The following is a 24,020-nucleotide window of genomic DNA, read 5'->3' as shown; positions in this document are numbered from 1 at the left end:
GAGGCCAGGTTCCAACCTAAGCATGAACGTCTACACTATTTTTAGCACTGAAGCCTGAGTCCCGTGAGTCCAAGTCAATTGACCTGAGCTTTGAGACTCAGTTTCATCGGTTTTTCTTTGCAGTGTAGACATACCCCAAGTCTCTCAGCGCATCAGTTCCCCATTGGTAAAATGGGCATGACAGTATTTCCATACCACCAAGCATGCTGTGAGGATAAATATATTAAAGACTGGGAGGTGCTCAGATACTACAGTAATGTGGCAATACAAATGTCACAGATAGATGGTATAAGCATACTATCCAAGTTTGGATCTTTAGATACAGTTGAGTGCTTTAGAAGCTTATATTACTGATATAGTCTCAAAGGATAGACTTTTCTTTTAAACTATTATTCTGCATATATCTTGCATCTTTCTAAGTCTTGTGGAGTAAGATGCATAAGAAGTATGCCCCCCTAATTCCCTACTTAAAGTTATACACAGCATATTCAAACAGTTTCAAATGAAGAAAATATTAATAGTTATAACATCTTTGGTTCTACACTTCTAGCCAATGTAGTTGCTGAAATAGCACCAACTAATTGAAAAATGTTTACATTGAGAAGTGAAATATTTGCAGCTAAGAAAATATGCAATGTACAAAGCATAAAGGAAAGCACAAGCTTGTAATTATTAAGGATAAGAACAAGAAGTTTCCACCTCTAAATAAAGGCGTTCATTGATTGTAACCGCTAATACATATTTACAAATATTTTCTCATTTTTAATATTCTGCTTAAAAATATTTCTTCTTAACTCTTGGCATGGAAGTAATCATTGTTTAATCTTAACTTTTTCCTAGACTTTTCCCCTATTTCACTGTGAGTTTAAAACATCTGTTTTCCAGAGAAATTAGGGATTTGTTGAGAAGACCCAATATTATGGCCAAATATAAGGCCTAGAACAAAGAGAATTTGTTCAACTTAAACCAGTATATCTTATTCCTTTAAAGAGAACTGAGTTAGGTCAATCTGCCATGATACTTGTTATGTTTTCTTGAGACAAAAGGTACGCCTACACTAAGAGTTACATGCTGATATAATCTCTCTCTCAAGATCAGATTAATTTCACTGTGACCAGAATCTGGAACCGTTACTATGCAATTAAAAATGCATAACATATTTTACATAAAGCATCATGCTCATAATAAGTTAACCATTAAATATATTCAAAAACATTTCTAAAACAAGACATACACTTTAAAGAACAACTTTAGGTCTGTATAAAAAAAGATTAAAATATAGAACTTTATTAACAGGATATAACATTACTTCGTTGCAATTCCTGACATAAATCAAATGTAAGCATGGAACAGTTTCAGAGAGACCCTGCCTGATTTGAGACTTTTCTAGACGCAGACAACTCTTTTCTCCTTTTCTTAAAAACTGAAAACAAAATGACAACTGACATAATATATAGGAAATAAGTGCTGTCTGGGGATTTGAAAAAAAGGATTAGAAATCAGGACATCTTGCTTCCCTCCCTGATCTGCTGTGAGAGTTTGGACAAATCATCTAACTGTTGTGCCTCAGTTTCTCTAGCTAAGAAGAGGGATAATAATTCACTGGAATATCATCTTAGACTCCTGTCTTGCAATTTTTTCCTGCATGGGCAGAACCCTGTGCCTACATGAAGCCCCTCTGAAATCAATACACCTTTGGAGCATCTGTTCTCTTTTAGTCCAGAAATTGAGTCCATGAAGGGAGCTTAGGTCAGATACATAACCCACTCAAGTGGCCAAAAGATGGCATATTTCAAATGGTGCACCTCAAAACCAAATAAGATACAACATACATGGGTTTCTTCATTTTTGAGTGTCCAGAGTAAGACACCTTAAAAAGGCCTGATTTTCAGAGGGGGGTGCTCAGCACTTATTGAAATTCAGAGCTCTTTAAGGTGTCAAGTTGAGAATCCCAAAAGTGAGGTACCCAAAATTGTCAGTCACTTTTGAAAATCTTGGCCTTCATTCTTAGAATCAGAATTTCTGTTTAATGAGTGTTTGCTTCTGTACATAGGTCATGATCCTGCACAGGGACAAAGGTCCATTTGCATGAAGACAGCTGCAGGTTTGGGGCATAAGACTGAAACAGATAGTTTTACTACACTGAATTCAATTTTACCTTCAAGAAGTTTTATAAGCATCCACAGTGATTCCGAGGGCAATTTCCAGAGCTCTAGAAGGAGTGACAGCCAGACATCCTCAATTATTGCAATGCAAGATCTTTAAAAGAGAGTAAAAGAAAAAAAGCAGGGAGATCTTTTTGAGCTGTGGGGGCATGCCCTGGAGGGAAAAGGATTAATTTTCATACTAGGTATGATTCTTCAGGACGATCATTTTAAGTGATTGTAAAGTCCTTTGAAGATTAAAAGTGCTACATCACTGCTGTGATAGTCTAGGGTGCAATCCAGATCAGTAAGGCATTGTGTAACCACATGCCCTGCATGTCTGGATGCCTAGCAGTGCTTTGCTGTTGTAGCTCCCAACCTGGGATGCTCACTGCCAGCCAAGAAGCATGCAGGTTACACACTGAGTATGTGTGTGCTAGACAGCCATGGTTCAGCAGCTCTGACCCCAGCTGCTTGTCTACAGCCCCACTCTGGCTTCCATCGGCCTTGGTTATAACCGGCAAGGTGACCCCAACACGGTCCCAGTTCTGAATTTCCCCAAAACTGTGTGTTCTGTAATGTGCAGACCTCTCCTGGGCAGTTCAGGGAAATGATAAGGTCTGTTTGTTCCTCTAAAGACACAAAAGCACATCACAGCTTAATGACTTACTTGGGGTAAAGACACCTTTTCATTTAAGCACAGCACTGAGTTGGTTTATAAAACACATTTGCTACCAATAGGACATAGGTCAAGTGATGCCAAGTAAAGGGAATAAAGTTAAAAAGGGTTACAAGCAAATAAAAGTGAAAACATACATCTAAAACTTAATTTAGCAAGGTACAGGCATTGTTTAAGACAATTTCTCATCTACCTTCAGTTTCCACACACTTTGACCCCTGCTTGGTTGAAGGACGCATCTTTCTCAGGGTATGTCTACACTGCAGACTGAAGTTGATTTACTTTAAATCTACTTTCACCTACCGATTTTTAGAAGTCGCAGGAGCGTGATCACACCACGCTCCTTGCGCCAGGCTCTTGCATCCCCACTTGCCACACTTGGGTCGACTTTCAAAGCACTGCACCATGGGTAGCTATCCCACAGTGCAACTAGCCACAGAGGCTTTTGGGAAGCTTGTCGTCCTCCCATGATGCAATGTGCTCTCTCCCCCACCCTTGTTGTCCCAAACAAACTACAAATGCTTTTTGCGCTGTTTTTCTATTCCACGCTCACACTGTTGCCAGAGAGACATGGAGCCTGCTCAGCTCTGCGTTACCATTGTGAGCATCACAAATACCTCATGACTTATCCTGCAGTATTTTCAAAGGAAAGAGAGTAGCTGCAGCACGGAAATAGCAATGTTACTGAGGCTGCCCTGCTCCAAGCCATAGAGCGGAACAATTCCCGTTTGCTGCAGGCTGTCACACATCATCTTCAGTCCGTGGAGTGCAGGTTCTGGTCCCGGGAAACAAGCACAGATTGGTGGGATTGCATCGTTATGAAGGTGTGGGATGATGAGCAGTAGCTGCAGAACTTTCGTATGCAAAAGGCCACTTTCTTTGAGCTTTGTGCGGAGCTGTCTCAAGCCCTGAAGCACGTGAATACTCGCTTGAGACCAGCTATGATGGTGGAAAAGCGAGTGGCCATTGCTCTGTGGAAGCTGGCAACCCCAGACTGCTACCGGGCAGTTGGGAATCAGTTCAGAGTTGATAAATCCACCACTGGAGCTGCTGTGATGCAGTGTGCAGGGCCATCAATAGGCTTCTACTAAGGGTAGTGACTTCAGGAAAGGTGCAGGACATAGTGGATGGGTTTGCCACAATGCGGTTCCCAAACTGTGGGGAGGCAATAGATGGCATGCATATCCCTATCCTAGCACCTGACCACCTTGCCACAGAGTACATAAACCGGAAGGGATACTTCTCAATGGTGTTGCGGGCCTTTGTGGATCACAGGGGACGTTTTACTGACATCAGTGTGGGTCTGGAAAGGTGCATGATGCGTGCTTCTTTAGGAACTCAGGTCTGTTCAATAAGATGCAGGCAGGCACTTTCTTCCCTGACCAAAAAATAAAAATTGGGGAATGAAATGCCAATAGTGATCCTGGGGGATCCTGCCTACCCTTTGCTCCCCTGGCTAATGAAGCCCTAGACTGGGCACCTGAACAGCAAGAAGGAGCATTTCAATAACAGGCTCAGCAAGTGTAGAATGGTGGTCACTTAAGCATTTGGCCACTTAAAAGTCAGATGGAGATGTCTGCTTACTAGGCTTGACATCAGTGAAAAGAACATCCCATCAGTTATATCTACATGCTGTGTGCTCCATAATTTGTGTGAAATGAAGGGGGAAAAGTTCCCCCAGGTTTGGGCCATGGAGGCTAATAGGCTGGCTGCAAATTTTGAGCAGCCAGATTTCAGTGCTACGCTCAGAGCCAACTGCAGAGTGCTTCAGCTTCGAGAAGCATTGAAAAACCAGTTTTGCAATGAACTGCAGTAATGTATGTCTGTGCTGTGCCTTTATTTCCCACCCCCACCCTCGCTTCAGCAGCCCCCTCCCCTTCTCTCCTGACCCAAGCTATGAATGAATAAAGACAGATGTTTTTAATGCTACAAAGTTTTATTTGTGACCCTTTGAATGGGGGGAAAGGAGGATAACTTAACATTAGGTTGTTCTCAATGGTAGTAGATGACAGAACAAGGAGCAATGGTCTCAAGTTGCAGTGGGGGAGGTCTACATTGGATATCAGGAAAAAGTTTTTCACTAGGAGGGTGGTGAAGCTCTGGAATGGATTACGTAGGGAGGTGGTGGAATCTCAACATCTTTAATATGAATCTCCATCTTTAGAAGTTTTTAAGCTGCAGCTTGACAAAGCCCTGGCTGGGATGATTTAGCTGAGGTTAGTCCTGCTTTGAGCAGAGGGTTGGACTAGATGACCTCCTGAAGTCCCTTCCAACTCTAATGTTCTGTGATTCTATGATCCTCCAGGTTCTGAGGTCTGTGTCAGCAGCCACGGAGGCATTAATTAGTTTGCTGAACATGTCATCCCACATTTTTTACCTCTGCTTCCTAATCTGGGAAAGTCTTTCACCTGGAGTTCAGCAAGGTGGGCCGAAGGCCGAGGTGTCTTCTGTAAGATAAGCACAGCACAAAGTTGCCATTGTTAGCTGACCCAAAGTAGTAAAGGAAATGTTACAATGTAAAAAGAACTCCCCTTCATGTTCACAAGGCTAAGCCAGACCCGCATTCCTTTCTGTACATCTCAGAAGGGTCGGGCTGGTGTTACAGACATGGTAAGCAAGGGGCCCTTACATCTGTTATAGAGAGGCTTCATTAGCACTAAAATCCACAATCTACACTTGAGCAAGGAGAGGGATCACCAGGCTCCCCTGTAACATGCCAAAGACCAGTTTAGGAGGAGATGGGCAGAACAGATTAGAGGACACTGCGGGTGAATTGTAGCGGCAGAAAACATAGGGCAACCAGTATCCCAACCCATAATGCCCATTGCAACAGTACTTAGACTAGGAATAGTCTCGGGGAGTTGCCCAGGGACCCCATCCACGGCAGAGGAATAAAATGGAATGACTGTATTGGTTGGGTACTTTAAACTTGCGCCATCTTCCCTAGGTGACCATGAGCGATATCAGTCTCTTTCTGCCTGTGAGGGTAACACAGGCAGAAAGAGAAGATTTGCTGCAAGCATCGGGAACAGGACTGGCCCTTATGCTGCTATGTTGTGTTCTGCGATGTCTGCTCATTTAATAGCAGAGTGGCAGGGAAAAAGTATCCTTGGTAGGTAACCATGGCATATGAAATAAGGCTGCCCTCCCCAGAAACCTTCTGCAAAGGTTAACAGATTACCTACATGAAAGTTTCCTTGAGATATCCACACAGGATTCTCAGAGCATACCTCTGCACATAATAGTCTATTCCGCAAGTAACCCTCCATTGAAGTTTGCCACCACCCAGTAAGACCCTCTCCTCAAAATTACAAACTCCTTTTAAGAAGCTGGACTGGGGACAGAACCACCACAAAAAAAAAAAAAAAAAAAAAAAAAATTTGCCACACACACTCATCAAGTGTGTCTTCCCCTGCATCTTTATCAGTCCTGCTGTCTTGTGTGTGGCTGGACTGCTATGGGGTAATGAACAGGTCCTGGCTCTCAGGGAGAATCATAGAATCATAGAATATTAGAGTTGGAAGGGACCTCAGGAGGTCATCTAGTCCAACCCCCTGCTCAAAGCAGGACTAACCTCTGCTATATCATCCCAACCAGGGCTTTGTCAAGCCGCAGCTTAAAAACCTCTAAGGATGGAGATTCCACCACCTCCCTAGGTAACCCATTCCAGTGCTTCACCACCCTCCTAGTAAAAAACTTTTTCCTAATGTCCAACCTAGACCTCCCTCCCTGCAACTTGAGACCGTTGCTCCTTGTTCTGTCATCTGCCACCACCGAGAACAGCCTAGCCCCATCCTCCCTAGAACGCCCTTTCAGGTAGTTAAAGGCCGCTATCAAATCCCCCCTCACTCTTCTCTTTTGCAGACTAAACAAGCCCAGTTCCCTCAGCCTCTCCTCATAAGTCCTGTGCTCCAGCCCCCTAATCATTTTTGTTGCCCTCCGCTGGACTCTCTCCAACTTGTCCACATCCTTTTTGTATTGGGGGGCCCAAAACTGGACACAATATTCTAAATGCGGCCTCACCAATGCCGAATAGAGGGGAATAATCACTTCCCGTGACCTGCTAGCAATGCCCCTCCTAATGCAGCCCAATATGCCATTGGCCTTCTTGCCAACCAGGGCACACTGCTGACTCATATCCAGCTTTTTATCCACTGTTACCCCCAGGTCCTTTTCTGCAGAGCTGCTGCCCAGCTCGTCGGTCCCCAGTCTATAGCTGTGCATGGGATTCTTTCCTCCTAAGTGGAGGACTCTGCACTTTTCTTTGTTGAACCTCATTAGATTTCTTTTGGCCCAATCCTCCAGTTTGTTTAGGTCACTCTGTATCCTATCCCTACCTTGCAGGGTATCTACCACTCCCCCCAGCTTAGTGTCGTCCGCAAACTTGCTGAGGGTGCAATCTACCCCATCCTCCATATCATTAATAAAGATGTTGAACAAAACCGGCCCCAGGACCGACCCCTGGGGAACTCCGCTTGTGACCGGTTGCCAGCTAGACATGGAGCCATTGATCACTACTCGTTGAGCCCTATGCTCTAGCCAGTTCACTATCCATTTTATAGTCCTTTCATCCAACCCATACTTCTTTAACTTGCTGATAAGAATACTGTGAGAAACCGTATCAAAAGCTTTGCTAAAGTCAAGGTATATCACATCCACCGCCTTCCCTACATCCACAGAGCCAGTCACCTCATCATAGAAAGCAATCAGGTTGGTCAGGCATGACTTTCCCTTGGTGAATCCGTGTTGACTGTTCCTGATCACCTTCCTCTCCTCCAAGTGCCTTAAAATGGATTCCTTAAGGACCTGCTCCATGATCTTTCCAGGGATTGAGGTGAGGCTGACCGGTCTGTAGTTCCCCGGATCCCCTTTCCTCCCTTTTTTGAAGATGGGCACTATATTTGCTTTTTTCCAGTCCTCAGGGACCTCCCCTGTTGCCACGAGCTTTCAAAGATAATAGCCAATGGCTCTGAAATCACCTCAGCCAACTCCCTCAGCACCCTCGGGTGCATTGCATCCGGCCCCATGGACTTGTGAATGTCCAATCCTTCTAAATAGTCTTGAACCTGTTCCTTCAGCACTGCGGGATGTTCGCCTCCTTCCCATTCTGTGCCACCCAGTACAGCAGTCTGGGAGCTGCTCTTGTCTGTGAAGACAGAGGCAAAAAAGGCATTGAGTACCTCAGCTTTCTTCACATCCTCCGTCACTAGGTCGCCTCCCTCTTTCTTTAAGGGGCCTACACTTTCCCGAATCTTCCTCTTGTTGGCAACATGCCTGTAGAAACCCTTTTTGTTCCCCTTCACGTCCCTTGCTAGCTGCAACTCCAATGGATACCCCACTCTCCTCATCCTCATTCTCTTCATCCACAGAGTCCTCCTTATTCGTCCTGGACTGGGATTCTTCGGAGTTATCGATGCTGAGTGGTGGCACAGTGGTGGGGTCACCGCCGAGAATTGCATGCAGCTGCTCATAAAAGCGGCATGTTTTGGGCAAGGAGCCAGAACTGCTATTAGCTTCCCTAGTTTTCTGATAAGCCTGCCTCAGCTCTTTGATCTTAACACGGCACTGCTGTGTGTCCCTGTTGTGCCCCTTCTCCAACATGCCATGAGGTATCTTCTCGTAGATATCTAAATTTCTTTTGTTGGCTTGGAGCTGAGCCAGAACAGACTCATCGCCTCACAGACCAAGGAGATCCAAGACCTCTGCTCAACTCCAAGCTGGAGCACATTTGGGCCATGCAGTCGCCATGAGCAGTTCAGCTACAAAGCTTTCTCCATGCTGTCAAAACCGGAAATGGAAATTCAAAATTTCCCAGGGCTTGAGGGGAGGAGCTATTTCCAGTGTACGTGGCCACATTACAGCAGACCGTGAATGTCCAGATCTGTCACAATGGGCATTATGAGATACCTCCCGGAGGCCGATGGCGTCAATTTATGTTGTGCTCTGCCTACACTGACACAAATTTGACCCATGGAATTCGAATTCAGCGCTATGCCACTTGCAGAGGTGGTTTTATTAGGTCGACTTTTACCATGCTTTAAATTGACTGAACTTACATGCCAGTGGAGACACATACTTTAGGGGGTCGACGTAAGTGGCGTTATGTCAACCTCCATTGCCAGTGTAGACCAGGCCTCAGCTTACAAGCTCTTCCCATCCCCCTGGATGGGAACAGGACTTTCATTCTTTTGATTCCACCATGCTTAATTTCTATAGCAGACAAGTCAATAGCTGGCTTCCCTCCTGTCTGGGAGGGAAGCTGTTCCTTCCTGTTTGGCCACAGACTTTAAAATATAATATCATTAAGTATCCATATTTCCTCACATAGTGTTAATACATAGATTTCACAAGGATACTAATCACCAGTGCGTGTCATTAGCTTTCAGAAAAGACCTCACTCTATACACTCTTATAATATAGTATACAGCAGGGGTCGGCAACCTTCAGCAAGGGCTGTGCCAAATCTTCCCCCTGCCCCTCTCCCAGTACTGCAGTGGCGGTGGGGAGAGGTCTGCAGATGTATTCCCGGCAGCAGTGGTGGCGGGGGGTATGTGTCTGCGGACTCTTTCCCGGCGACAGTGACAGCAGTGTGTCTGCGGGCCCATTCCTGCAGAGGCCACGCCGCTCCCGGCTGGGGCGCCACTTGGCCCACGTGGAGAAGGGGCGGGGCTGCGTTGGCAGGAGGGAGGGGAGTGGGACATGCGGTGCTGCTTGGGGCCGGGAGCAGCGTGGCTCCGACAAGGGCGCCACGTGCCGCTCAAAGTCAGCATGCGTGCCACCTTTGGCACGTGTGCCACAGGTTGCTGACCCCTAATATACTGTCAGTTGATTCATTGCTTAGCACTTGAGGTTCATGTCCCTTGTCTTTATAGACCAGTAAATCTTTGAAATGGATTCCCCTGAAGTTACCCTCAAAGTAATGTTTATTCAAGTTGTCAGGAAGGTGTCATGGAGCCGGGTGGTGAAAGAAGCTCCATGCTCTTTCTTCCCCCTCTTGTGTTTGCTGAAATGCAAATTGTTCAGCTTTCCTGCCGTTGCCTCTCCCTGCTGTCTTGAGGGTCCTGTTTACTGACAATAGGTAAAGTGAGGTAAACACACATTCCTTTGTGTAGGACAGATCTGTTTAACAATTCCCTGGACATACCTGCTTTACACACACTTCAGTCATAATGCCAGCATATATTCATAACTCTTAATACCCACCGCATACATACATCACGGAAGATTAATGATCAGTGACTTATTAGTTTTTCGAATGATACCTCACAAGGCATATTTTGCACAAAGAGTATTACAACAGTGTGCAGGGTGTGAATACAGGGTTCCTTAGTGTCACAACTGCTAGTATAAATAGGAGAAAAGCAAGCTCTTATCAAGAGTAGCCCTCATGGCCGGAGCCCTCACAACTCCCATTAATTTCAAAATCCTATCAACAGTTATTTTCTAATAATGCTTGACTTCAGTGAGATTTGGGAATGCTCTGGATGTTTATTACAGATGTATCAATATTTATCTATACCATTTTTCACCTTAGCGTCTGAAACTACGAACACAACCAGGCACAGTACTTACTAACGTGGATAGTCCCACTGGTGTCAATGGGTTACGCATGGCAGTAAGTGCGAGGCCCAGTAGCAAGGATTTGCAGTGTGGGCCTTGAAAACCATACTCAGTGTGATTATTACAGAATAGCACTTCCAGTTAGTGTCTCTGTGAATTGGACTGGCAACTGTTCAGATGCATCTAGTTTTAGTTTTTCCACTATTAATCTGATAAATCATTTCACTCAGTCTCAGCTATTTATTTATGTCTTCATTGACACAGGTAATGTTTTCCAGGCTAATGAATTCACTTTCCATACTTGAATTGATATATGCCATCCAAAAAAAGGGGTTGAGGGAACACCTTTGTTCTGTCTGCAGAAAGTGTGGCCAATTATTAAAACAAAATCCAACTTTTAAAACTTATTTTCTACTATTCTGAAAAACAGAGAAGTCTCCATTTTTTCAAGATGTGTTTTAATATTTTTGAGGCAGCAGAGGCCTCCAGAGTCCATTGTTAAACTGAGTGTAACATACAGTAACTCAGATAGTTTTAGCAACAATCCTCTCTCCCTAGCAAAGTAGCAGATTTAGAGTACATTCTTCCCACCCCCTTCCTCCACTCCCCAAAAGACCCTTGATGTGCAAGGCCCTGCATCTAGTAATAGACTGCATCACTTCTGTTATTTTCAGGGCCTTCTCCAGCCTTTTCTTAGCCTGCAAGATTCGATATTATGATTAGAGCCCTATTCAGTTCATAGGACTCCTATTTGGAATGGGAATTTCACCTAAGAAAGGAGTGCTTAACTTGTTCCTAAATCCTGCTGTTTTAGCAAATGGAGCTAACAATATCCAATTATATCTGTACTATGTGGGCTAAATTTGGAACACTGGTGTCCCAAGTTTGACTTGCAAAATATTTATCTGCAAACAGATAATCTTGTGCACAAAACGTGCAAATGTATGGTATGTCATAACACACAGTGGTGTCGTACGTGCATAAGAAAAGCCTGGTGAGGAAGTCAGAAGGCTGCAATTTCCAGCCATTTTATACTCTTCTTCAATTCTTTCTAACACTACTGCTCCTGAATAAAATGGTAAGCCATGTGTGCTTCTCTACCTGATATTGATTATCTCTTGGAGGAAATGATCAGCAAGGACATCCCTTGAAATGGCTTAGCCTTAAACCCTCAAACCAGAAGTCTGAGAAGCTACTAGATCTGCCTATAGCGGGTGTAGCAAAAAGCCTGGGAAAAATGCATACATTTACATATGACTTTAATGAAAATTTTAAAGGGCCAAAGTGGGCATCCCACTAACCAAATCCATCAGTTACCCCCAGACAAATGTATAACTCTTCCTGCCATTCTGTCTATTCCCCTCTCCCCTTCCTCCTCTCCCAGTCAGTGTTTTCTCTCTCATCAATTCTTTCCGTCCAGAGTTAGTTACACAAATTCCCCCTAAATTTCTATTTCTCCTCCCTCAGCCCTTCACTTCTCCCTCTTTCCCCCCCTTCTCCCTTGTTCTGTACCCTCCCCCATCCACCCATTCTCCTTCTGCCTTCCCAATAACCTCTCTCACAGACTGGGCTGGGCACCCTATTCAGAAGCTGTGGTATAAATGATAAAGTCACCGTGCGTCATGGCGACCCACCTCCCTTTCCCCGGCTTAGTTATCAGTGCTTCCTGCCCTGGACTCCTCCCTCAGCCCCCACTGTCAGGGATCTCATGGTGGGGAGTGCAAGTTGAGTACAAGGATTAGCTCCTGATTGGCCGAACAGGAGAACGTGGGCCAAAAAATGCAGCTGCAGCAGAGACAACCAGGGAGTCAAAGGGAGGACTGCAAAGTTTGAGCCTTCAGCTAAAAGTTGGCAGTTGAACCTGTCTGGGTTTCACCTAGGCAAGTCTTACAAGGAAACCTGGGACATCCTGGCTTAAAAAGAGGGACCCTGTGGCCCCTTGCTCATGAAGTTGGGGGCTGAGGCACGAAGCAGATTTGCTTGGCTGTCTCTTAGGAGCAGCCATAATCCCTTGGAGTGCTCCTCAGCGCAGCTGCCTCGTTATAAAAACTGTGTTAATGTCCCTCTCCTTCCCTTTTTTTAAAATGGGAGTTCTCAAGCATGTGAAACTTTACTTCTAATGGGTAATTTCTGGGGAACTCAGAAATAACTAAAATTTGGGGTTTAGAATTAAAGCACCACCTTCAACCTGACCTATAGTGCTGTTGTCGTGCAATTATACATTCCATGTCAATGGTAGGAGAATTGCTACTTAACCTATCTGCAGACTGCCAAGGATATCTCAGTTTGTGGTAAGGATTATCTGGCTGGAGTAGTGTCCTGCAAACAATATGACGACTGTCTTCTTGATTATGCTAAAGGAAAATTGACACTTCCCCCATCACAGAAATATCAAGACATCGTTAAGATGAACCCCTCAATCATTCTGTTGTTGCATGGCATATCAGAATAATTGGTTATACATTCCAGGCAACTATCTCAGTCATAACAATAGCAATTCTTGTTTGAAGAAATGAATACCTGTTTTCATGTATTCTTCATATTCCTGCATCAGACTCCTCTTAATGCATTCTCTGTTAATTATTCCTATAAAGTCAGCATGCAGTCTTCACCTTTTCAGGCCAAAATGTATTGACATATTAGAAGTTTCAGGTAAACAATTTTTAAAAATATTAAAATTGGTTAAAAGCCTTTTTGCAAATCAGGTGGAATAAGACAATAAACATTTAATAATTTTTACTAATCTAGCAAGGCAATAGCCTAACTGGAGAGGGAGGTGAAAAAAATGGAATGTAGGGGGAAAAATTTCTAACAGTTTCTCTACAGGCATTGCAGGATTTTTCAAGGTCATCACTTGACACCTCTCTCCCCCTTAATTTTGCTAACCTTCTTAGAGTCTAAAGAAGCTGCTGAGATAAGCAGGACCCTGAAAACAATAGTAAAGATAAGTGTGCATAGTTTGCAATAATTAGGATTTTCCAGTTTAAATCTTGGCTACAGTATAAGAAAAGCAAATTAAATAGCAATTATGTATTTAACAAAAGATAATCCAATATACTGAGGCTCACAATAATATCTATCATAATTCTTGCAAAAGCTTTCCATCTGTATAGTAGTTGAGCTCCATTATGCCAGCAAACTGATGAATATTCTGTCTCTGAACCCCATCCCCTGGGAACTAAATAGCTTTGAACTGAAAATGGAGTCAAATTCTGGCCTCAGTTACACCCACTCCACCTCTGTTGAAACTAGCCGACCAATTTCAATGCTGCTTAATCTACTGAATAACTCTTCTCCTGAACTGAAATTTGCATTAAAAAAAATTAAATTTCTATCCCTCATTGTTACAAAGAAAAATGTTCAGAACATGAACCAGCCAGAAACTCATGGATAAAAGTAGAAACTGAATCTGCAGAGTGTCTGAAACAATACTCCCAGAGGTCTGAACTGCCCCATTCGTCTCAATGGTTTGTTAACACTAAAGTCTGATGACAATTTAAAGTCAACAAGTAAATGTTTTACTGCTGATCATTTTAGCCGAAACATGAAGCTCATGTGCTTACCCGTTGTTTCTGGATGTAATGGCAGATCTTGAGGTGGGGCATGCAATGGGGCAGCCAATTGCTATGGTAGAGAATAAGAAATTCAAATCCCATTATCCTCCACACCAAGTTTTTTTGCCATCTCTGCCCCTTTCATAAGAATGGCCATACTGGGTCAGACCCATGATCCATCTAGCTCAGTATCCTGTTTTCCGACCGTGGTCAATGCCAGGTGCTTCAGAGGGAATGAACATAACAGGCAATAACTGAGTGATCCATCCACTCCCAGCTTCTGGCAAACGGAGGCTAAGGACACTCAGAGCACGTGGTTGCATCCTTGCCCATCCTGGCTAATAGCTATTGATGAACCTATCCTCCATGAACTTATCTAGTTATTTTTTGTGCCCTGTTTATAGTTTTGGCCTTCATAACATTCCTGGCAAAGAGTTCCACAGGTTGACCATGCATCGTGTGAAGAAGTACTTCCTTTTGTTTGTTTTAAACCTGCTGCCTATTAATTTCATTTGGTGACCTCCTAGTTCTTATGTTATATGAAGGGGTAAATAACACTCCCTTATTCACTTTCTCCATGCCATTCATGATTTTACAGACCTCTATCATTATCCCCTCTTAGTTGCCCCTATTCCAAGCTGAACAGTACCCTTCTTATTAATCTCTTCTCATATGGAAGCTGTTCCATATCCCTAATCATGTTTGTGCCAAAAAAGAAAGGAGGGAGGGAAAGAGGAAATGCACCTGTATGGTACATAACTCTCAAAAGTCCACTGGGCACCAAAAAACCAAACCACCTCATCTTTCTGAGCACCAAAAGACTTAATGGATGCTTACTCAGCTATGAAGGCCTCCCATGCTCCTCAGTCAGCTTCTACAACTTCATTACTGGTCATCATCCATTCAAAATCCACAGAACACTGAATCAGAGGCAATGAAAACTAAATTGAATCCAACATAAAAGTAAATAAATGGTAGGGTCATATAAGGCCTGGAGTGAAACACTGAATGATTAGGATAAAATGATTAGGATCAGCATGTGCACTGAATGAGGCAGAAGTCCTGTGGAAAAAATAGTATGTGATCATGTAATTAAAGACTGTCTCATAATGCACACACACAAGGGTTGTACAGGCAACTGTAAATATGACATATCAACTTTTGAGTGCTTGACTTTGCAGCCTTAACATTCTTTTAATGTAATTTTTTGTAAGTTATATATAAATAATACAAATACTGTACTAACTGGGCTGGACTGGCATTGTGTGGGGTTGTACATAGTGCCTCATATTTTTGAGGTGTCTGAGGCTGTATAAAACAAAGGCTTTTGACTTCAGACTCAGAAAAACCACACTAATAGTTATGGGCTTCCTCTACCTATAAAGAGGGCGCTACATTAAATTAGAACACATGAGGGACTGTAAATAATGAATTGATAGTTATGAAAGGTGCTCAGATACAACAGTAACTGTGTTATAAAAGCCTTAGTCAGTCCAAACCTTTAAATGGAAGCTTTAATTCTGCAGAGTTCTGGCTTAAGCCCTTCTGCTCACCACAGGAGAGTTTACTAACTCACCACTGGCCATTTTTTATTTGTTTAAGTTTTGAGCTAACCATCCACCCTAAACAGGAATACCCACCCCACCCCACCTGATATTGTTTTGGTTTATTTCCTTAGTAAAGCAGTTAAACTGTACAGTCTGAAATGTCATGCCTAACACTACAGAAGTTATATTTTGGTGTGTTTTAAATTTGACTATTTTCGACAGGTAAGTGAAAATTTTATATAGCAAGAAACAGATTTTCTATGATCTCTCTAAGCTTTTTTTATTTATTTTTTCTTCCAGTGGAGCAGAGAGAGAAATAAAATGCTCTAAGGTTGAAGCTTTACATGTTTAAAGTCTCATGGAAGCACTGTATCTCTCCCCCACACACCTACCCCCACCCGAGTCAGCATGTTGAAGATAGGGAGCTTCAGAACACTACGCAAGATCAATAGGGGCTAAATCTGCTTCCGAGGACATCAACAGCAAACCTCCCACTGATTTCAATAATACAAGACTAGGCCCTAAAACAAGTAAGCACCTAAAATGCAATAGTTAAAAAAAGTACAAGGCGTTATCAAAATATTTACTTTTTGAAATAAATATAGTTGTGAGATGTCTGTCTAGAATATATCCATTTATTATTTTGTGGTCCATGTCAATTTAAAGACATGATTGATTGAATTTCTACATCATTTTCTCAATTTCAACCTTCCTGGCCTCATATCAGCCAGTCTACAAAGTTACACCTTTCACCTGTACAGTCAATATTTATGAAAAGCAGTATACCAATCTATTAACTTAGAAAAATAACATGCTGGGGAAATCAGAGCCATGAAACTGATACAAAAGTTAGGCAACAGAGTAAAATACCCTTTACTACATTATGGCTTTGCACAAGTATCAGATATCAATATGAAAAATTTAAGATGCTTCTTGTTAAAGGCACTTATAGTTCTTTAAATACTTTTTTGAATTTAGTTCTTTTGCATTAAGAAGTGTTATGTCTTTGATCACATTTTCATAACAGCAGAACAGTCTAAAAAGGCAGTTTTAAATGTGAGAAAAAGTTTAATTTTTTTAATAAACGTTAAAATATGAAAATACCAAGAATTAATAACAGCTTTAGAATAGGTATTGGTCCTTATAAAACAGGCAACGACATTCAGGCAAAAGTGATTTCTTTTCTTAGATACTCAAACAAATAGTTTCAAAAAGTAAGTCCTCCAGTTCCAGTGTGTGGATATGTCCAAGTTCACGTGGAGCGCCCTATGACCTCCAACAAATATATAACTTTATATCTAACCTGAGCTCCATTTTGGCTGTGGAAAGAAAAGAGTCTCAAAACAGCATTACAGATGCACGTACTAGCGACTCTATAGTTCTGTGTCTCTGTATCTGGATGGCTGTCCATAATATCCGCGCTTGGAATGGTCTGATAGCTGCTGACGGTAATCTTCCTCCTCTGCATCACTGCCATAACTTCCTCGTTTTTCTATGTAAGGCCTGGTAGGGGGTTTCTGAGGCTCAGGAGGTCTGGAACTAGCACAGCAAAAAACAAGACAAAACAAAGATGTCAGCAATTTCTGTTCTGAAAAGTGGAAGATCAGAAACCTGTAATCAACTGCAAACTGTTCACTAAGATATGAGGACATGCCAATTATACTAGCAAGGCTAACCATGACCCTGTCCATCAGCACTCTGCACACACACACCCCTCTCTCCACCTCCCCTTGCTCTCTCTGTTACTCCACATCCTTTCTGTACTGACTTCTTGGAATCTTTCCTCTCTTGGCTTCATGCTGGTTCACATTTCTGAACAGCCTCCTGCTCCCAATATGCCAAGCACCCTTCTCCTTTCCTGAAAGCTTTCTACATGGATCTCCTAATCAAAGACATCTCCACTCCTTCAAAGGCTTCACGAACATTTCTAAAAGTTAGATAAGCCCCTTTGATACAGGGAACTAGTGTTTTAAGTGGTTTAAAAAAATGCTGCATAGGTAGTAGTGCTAATTATTTGTATAAAATATAAACAGCACCACATAGCACATTAATAATTCTGTACATAGGGAAGGAGGGGGATTTCACTGATTTTCAAGCTATCATTTTAGACCCCATACTGAACACTGGCAAGAGGAAGCATTCTTCCCTACATTCTTTTAAGATTCTGAATAACTGACTTAGAATAAAGCAACAGTGCTGTTTAAGTTTGGCCAATTTAATTACATTACCTAAGAACATACATTCTAAAATGTCTGTTGCTTGTTTCTTTTATCTTCATATTTGGCTAAATTAAATATTTTACTCCTCCCTAAAAACCTCAGATGCTATAAGCTTACAATTCCTATAATGTTGCAATAATAAAGTCATCAAGAAAATACTGCAGTGATTGTTTTGAGGCCTTCCCAATTTGATTATACTTTAATCCACTAAAGGAACTGACTTTGAAAAAAAGAAACACCCACGATCCATTACGCCTTCACAATCCCCCAAAGAGTTACAAATGAGAAGAACTAGCTGATTTCCAAATGAAAACCAAAACAGATCTCCTTCAAATTGTTTGTGGCAGGGTTTTGCTTAGGTGACTGTCCAAGTCATACCAGTGAATAGGCATAATAGAGTGGAGTAAGGCACCAAGATGGGCCTAATCCAAAACCTACCAGACTCAACGGAAACATTCCCATTAACTTTAGTGAACTTTGGATCTGGCCCATAGTTCTTCTCCTGATGTACTGACTCACTATCTCCCCTTCCTCACCCATAAAATGCATTTAATAATGGACTGTGTAAAATTAGACTCTACCATCCTTACTGACATTGCATGCCACCTAATACCCCAAGTAGTCCCAATGAAATCCTGAAACTTGTCAAATCACTTTCAAACCTATTACTATCATTATTGATTAGTACAGCATAACAACAATCCAATCTTTGCCACATAAAGGACAACCTTGAAGGGTTGAAGTACAAGTGATCTTGTGTGTACATCTAATTACGAGACACAAACTGAACCGGCACTGGGAATCTCTTAGTAATACACGATGTCTATGCAATTCTCTCTGGGTAATTCAAGTGCAGTAATACTATGGGCCAGTCTGAAAAAGAAATATAAAGGAAAGATCCCAAAAGATTGCAGAAGAGAATACTGTAAAAGGCAGGTCAGCCTTGTGGCCTAGCATCTTTGACACAGTGTGAATTTCAGGAATCATTGGTAGAGCACTGAACAGAGTGTCAGGGCTTGATGGCATTACTTGCATGAGTAAGAGCTGCATAATCAGGTTGCTCTTCCTGGCATAGTAAATAGAAAATACTCTTCTGGTTTAAAGTGGCTCAGTCTTACCTCATGGGCTGGGGCCAGTTCTGGTCTGGCTTCTGTGTTTTGATAGGGACAGCATAGATATCTGGGTGTTTCTGGGCTATTTCAAGCTTTAAAAGGAGCAGAAGAAAAAAATATGCCTTTCAGTTTATACAATCAGGAGATCTTAAACTGACCAATGTAGCTCATTTTTCTCTGTAAAGTAATTAAAATACAAATGGATGACAGATCTTTTTTCCTATTCCCATAATGAGATACTTAAAATTAAAAACTAAAACACTGTATTGCCAAAGTAACAGAAATTTAAAAAAAGAACAGTCAGTAACCTACAGTCGCTACTATAGGAAACCTCTACACAGAACATATTCTACATCCATATTTCCCCACCTACTCTTCCCCAAAAACAGCAATATAAATATTTATAGGAAAAATGTGATGCAATTTTGATTCCTAATCTGTATATACAGACTTGTATATACTGACTGCTGGTTGGTATATCGGTGGGTTGGAAGGAGAAGGAGAAATGTGTTGCTGTTTTTGTTTTTAATGAATTAATTCAATATTGAGGGTACATAGAGCACAGAATGTGTGTTTGTATTATTATATCTAAATAAATATACAGGACAGACTGAAAAAGTAGCTTTCTACATACCCTGGCATTCTGTGCCTCTTGTAGTTCTTGTATTCTTTGCAACCTTGCCTTGTGATCCATCTTCTCAAATATTTTAACTTTCCCCAGTACAGATTTTGGAGCACTCTCTCTTTCATTTACAACTTCCTCTGCCTTTTCCTCCTCCTCTGCGACTACAACTGCTGGTTGAGATGTCTTCAGTATAGGTCGCCCAAAGGCAGGTTTAACAGAAACAGGGGGAGGTGCTACCTTGGATGACACAGCTGAAGTCTCATTGCTGACAATGCTAGAGCTATTTGTTCTGGATTCGTAGTTCTTGGGAAAGTCATATAGATCCTCTTTATTTTGTAGTTTACCCTGTAGGTATTAAGAATGCACTGAAGTTTACACATAGGCAGCAACTTCAGCATCTTTAGATGAATATTTTCATTTGAAGTTGGTTTATATTGCTTGTGCATTTTGTCCAGAAGGGATCTGAGCATTGAGTATTTAAGTATATAGGAGCTTGGTCACTGACTAGAATAGGGACAGAATTAGTCCCATAAAATCTTACACAGCATGCAATGTTATAATGAGCAGTAAAATCTGAACAGTCTATTTCATTCTTTAAAGATTTCTGTAAGGAAAGGAGAAAGAACAGAAAGAATCAGAGCAAAGGTTTTTCTGGATTATATGGAGGAGAATATTCTTCCGAGTTGAGACTATTACATGGACACATTCTGATTCTCCCTTCAATCTTCATCTCATTGACATGTATTGCTAACTCGCCCAACCTCTATTGCCAACGCATACTTGAAAGAATAGACATTAACTGTCTCGTGTATTTTGCGCAATGCAGACCAATGGCAGTGCCTAGCTCCATGAAGAAAGCCAGAGGGTTGAGACACAGGATTTCATTAATAGCAGCAGTGCCTTTCTTGAAATGACACCGGAACACAGTTCAGCATTACTACTTTAAAGGTAAAAAAAAAAAAAAAAGCCAACAGGATTTCCTAACAGGCCAGTGCCATTCTGAACCAGCTCCTAGCAGAGAGCTTATTAAAATCATGAAGGAGGGATGATTTAAAGGTGTGCCTGAACTTCTCCTCAGCTGAGGTGCTCAGGAAGATCTTTGTTTGGGCTTGGTAAAGGAGCAAGAGTGCCAGAATTCCTCAGGGGAAGAGATCAGGAGAGAAATGGGTAGTTTTCCAGCTAGTAACACTGGTCACCAAATCCTCTAATGAAACACATGGTACGACTTCTAAATCTCAATAATTCCCTTCCCAACCAGCTGCCAAGCAATTCCAACAGCTCACAATCTTCTTTTTTGTCAACTCCCCTTCCTTGCTCCTCTTAAATTGCATTTTAGTTTCCAATAGCTGGTCACTCTACTAAAAGAAACATAGCCCAGGATGTATAGCACCAGGTGGGTTCTTTAGAAAGATGGACTCTATCTTCAATTTGATTTCCACAAATTACCTTAGGTGGCTCAGGCTTGAATGCTGGAGGTGGGCTGGGATCTCTAAGTATCTCTCTGCTACCAGCCCTTTTCATCTGAGCTCTAGGTTCTGGGCTGGGTTTTCTTATACTCTATGAAAATATAAGAAGAAGTTAATCACAAGAATATTCAAGTAATTCTTGACTTGTTTAAGTCTAGCCTTGTTGGGCCAGTTACCAGTAGCCAAATGACTGGCAATGACATGACCACTATCCCAGTAAAAGTTAACATCAGCACTCCAGGTGACACTATCAGTGAAACTAGAGAGTTAGGCAAGCAGCATAACTTTTATGCTAAAATTAACATGCCTTTATAATTCTGTACCAGAGCCAACATAATTCTGCAGCTGGAATCACATATTTTTCTCAGGCACCAATTAGAAGGGACATTTTCTATTACCATTTTACAATACACATCACTTTCAGGAAGTCACTGTCTTGCCAACAGTCCAAATATCTTACCTCCTCATGCTGCACAGGCTCAGAAGACCGGCTAATAGATGAAACACTTGGTTCATCTGATGGCTCATCAAGCTCATTGTCCGTGTATGCACCTCCTTCTCCATCTGTGTCTTCCACGTCACTGATCAAACGGCTATCACAGCTCAGGTAGTCAGCACCCATAGCAGTTAGGTACGACATGCGATCTTCCATGTCGTCATCCATTCCTTCCATCTATAAAAGTGGAAGGATTAGATTGGACTTTACTCCCCATTTTAGTTTACAGTAACACAACTTATGGTACACAACACATAAGAAACAGAAGCAAGTGAAACTACAAGAATTGTGGCTCTCCCAAGAACATGAAAATAGCTCCAATAAAAAGTTAATATGTATGCCCTAGCGGCAGCTATATGCCTCAGTTTTAATAAGAGGAGCAACATGATAAAGTTATAGAAAGAGGATGAACATTTATCTTGTACTTTAAAAAAGCAACAAACAAACAAAAACAAAAACAAAAAACCCTTCTTCTTTCTTTGTTACCCACTGCAAAATGAGCATTTGTACGACTTTGTGTCTGTGTGGAGGGGAGGAAGGGTATTTAGGGTGATGAGTTTGCCATCTGACCGCTGCTGAAGGGGAATGATTCCCAGAACAGAAATACAATTTGGCACGTATAGTATAAAACTGTTTGACCACATACCTTTCCTTCTGATACCCATACTGCTTCAAATTGCTGTTGCTGAATCGTATCTTTGAGGCTACCGTACCAGCTATCATTGGCTGAATTCAAATTGATGGTAGCTGTAGACATTTTAAAAAATATATGTATTACTGTTTTCATATATTTTCTTCTATTCATTCAAAAACCTCAAGCACCTACTTTATCCAGTCTTTTCCATGTGACAAGGTTTTGGATAATGCAAGAAAATTATACGGTCATTTTTACAAGACCTCTTTCCAAGGACAAAGTCTGCACTTTTGTTGGTTTTGGGGAAAAAATGCTGAGTAAATGTCAGTTCCTTTCATTATTTACTTTTTCATAAATAGTTTTATTACAGTAGTAAAGTTCAATATGAACATTTCTTTTATAATGAAATATATCAAGACTGTGAACTCCTAAGAATCTAGGAAGCGTTTACACATGACCACAGTTTATAATACAAGATGATCTCTTGCTCTGAACTGTATTAATTTAGCTTCTCAAAACACACATATTCTCCCTCTTACATCCATCACTGTCCTAGGAAGACAGATTCCTGCTTACCTGTAAAAAGATGGGGGCAAGTCTTCTTCAGCTTATTTGCTTGATCATAAAGCTTCCGGGAACTCTTGTTAGATGTAGGACTTAGCCTTTGTCTCATAGTTTTCACACCCTGTTTACTGTCTGGGTTGAAGAATACTACAATTGGGAACCACTGTGTATAGTTCAACAGGTCGACTGCTTTAGGAGTCACATCCAACAAAGCATGTTTATTCTGTTAACAAGAAGAGGATATGAAGATAATGGAAAACCTCCTGTTGGGGAGATGATCTGAAATTATTAGAATTACTAAAGCTGAAGAGCCTAAGGATTAGAATGCACAACCAGAATGTTGTTTTCCTTATCTTCCTTTTATCTGTGTGCCAATTTTCTTTTCCCACCCTCCTCATTTCTCTATTGTGAACCTGCCCCCCCATCATCCTCCCTCGCCACAATTATTTTCACAATTATTTGGGCTGCTATTCACGTTGAGTGAGTAGCCAGGACACAGAGCTCACATTTTCAGCTAGTTTCAGCCTCTAACCTATAGTGCCAAAACTTAAAGCAAATATCCTCCACTAGGCCTCTTCCATGCAAACTCCACTCTGGGAAAAGCTTCTGGGGTGACACCCTGACTCTACTTAAGTCAATAGGAATTTTACCATTTCATCCCTGGCACATATTTCTTTTGCCAACAGCAGTTCTCTCTTCCTCAGGCTTCCTGACTGCCATCCCTGGAGAGCTCCAGTGGTCTTCTTTAAAAAGTCAACATTTTTTGACATTCTGTACAGTTACAAAAACTATTTCCTATTTCAAGTACATAGGTGGCAACTGTTGTCAAATATTGACTTTTTAAACAGTCACAACTGCAGCTGGAGCCTAGGATGAAGGTAAAGGTGTCCCTGGCTGTTATAGGGTATGTCTCCACCACAAACGAAGACACAATTGTAGCACAGGTAGGCATACCTGCCCCTAGCTTTAATCCAGCTGGCATGGGTAACAACAGTTGTGAAGATGTGGCAGCACAGACTTCAGCCCGGACTAACTACTCAAGTACCTAACCAGAGTCCACAGCAGGCTAATGCTGGGTTGCCCCATCTTCACTACTCGTTACCCATGCTAACTAGGTTAAAGCTAGCATGAAAATGCATACCTGCTCTACAATTATACCTTCACCTGCAGTGTAGGTGTACCCATAGAAAGTAGAGCACGGATGCCATTCTGGTACATTCAAGCTCTGTTCAAGATCCTGGTGTCGTTTAAATTTAGGCTAGTCCACAAATAGCTTTTTTAAAGAACTGTTCATTTTAATTGGGTTGACATGGGGCCAAATTCACTGCTAACGTAAGTGGGCTCATCTCTAATGTTGTCTCCAAAGTTCACATTCACAGGAAATTATTGAAATGAGAAAAATCAAATAAGACTGATGATC

General features: G+C 41.8%; 1 protein-coding gene across 4 annotated transcripts in view; it reads right to left on the bottom strand.

The window, feature by feature from the left end:
• Positions 1 to 16,103: 16,103 nt before the first annotated feature.
• TJP2 (tight junction protein 2) overlaps positions 16,104 to 24,020 on the bottom strand; it is a 78,060-nt gene continuing 70,143 nt past the window's right edge. For all 4 annotated transcript variants that reach the window (XM_067569292.1, XM_067569291.1, XM_067569289.1 and 1 more), the window contains 7 exons: positions 22,613 to 22,823; positions 22,049 to 22,149; positions 21,367 to 21,579; positions 20,887 to 20,997; positions 19,450 to 19,785; positions 18,822 to 18,907; positions 16,104 to 17,023 (listed from right to left, as the gene is read on the bottom strand). In XM_067569292.1, coding sequence (XP_067425393.1) covers positions 16,858 to 17,023; positions 18,822 to 18,907; positions 19,450 to 19,785; positions 20,887 to 20,997; positions 21,367 to 21,579; positions 22,049 to 22,149; positions 22,613 to 22,823 — 1,224 coding nt within the window. In that variant the 3' untranslated portion in view covers positions 16,104 to 16,857. The remainder of the gene's footprint in view (positions 17,024 to 18,821; positions 18,908 to 19,449; positions 19,786 to 20,886; positions 20,998 to 21,366; positions 21,580 to 22,048; positions 22,150 to 22,612; positions 22,824 to 24,020) is intronic.

The sequence above is a fragment of the Emydura macquarii genome, unplaced genomic scaffold, assembly GCF_026122565.2.
Source record: "Emydura macquarii macquarii isolate MOO-44397 ecotype Brisbane River unplaced genomic scaffold, CSIRO-AGI_Emac_v2 contig_2897, whole genome shotgun sequence".
NCBI lineage: Eukaryota > Metazoa > Chordata > Testudines > Chelidae > Emydura > Emydura macquarii.
Note: the sequence above shows the minus strand (reverse complement) of the source record. Positions and strands in the feature narration are given on the sequence as shown.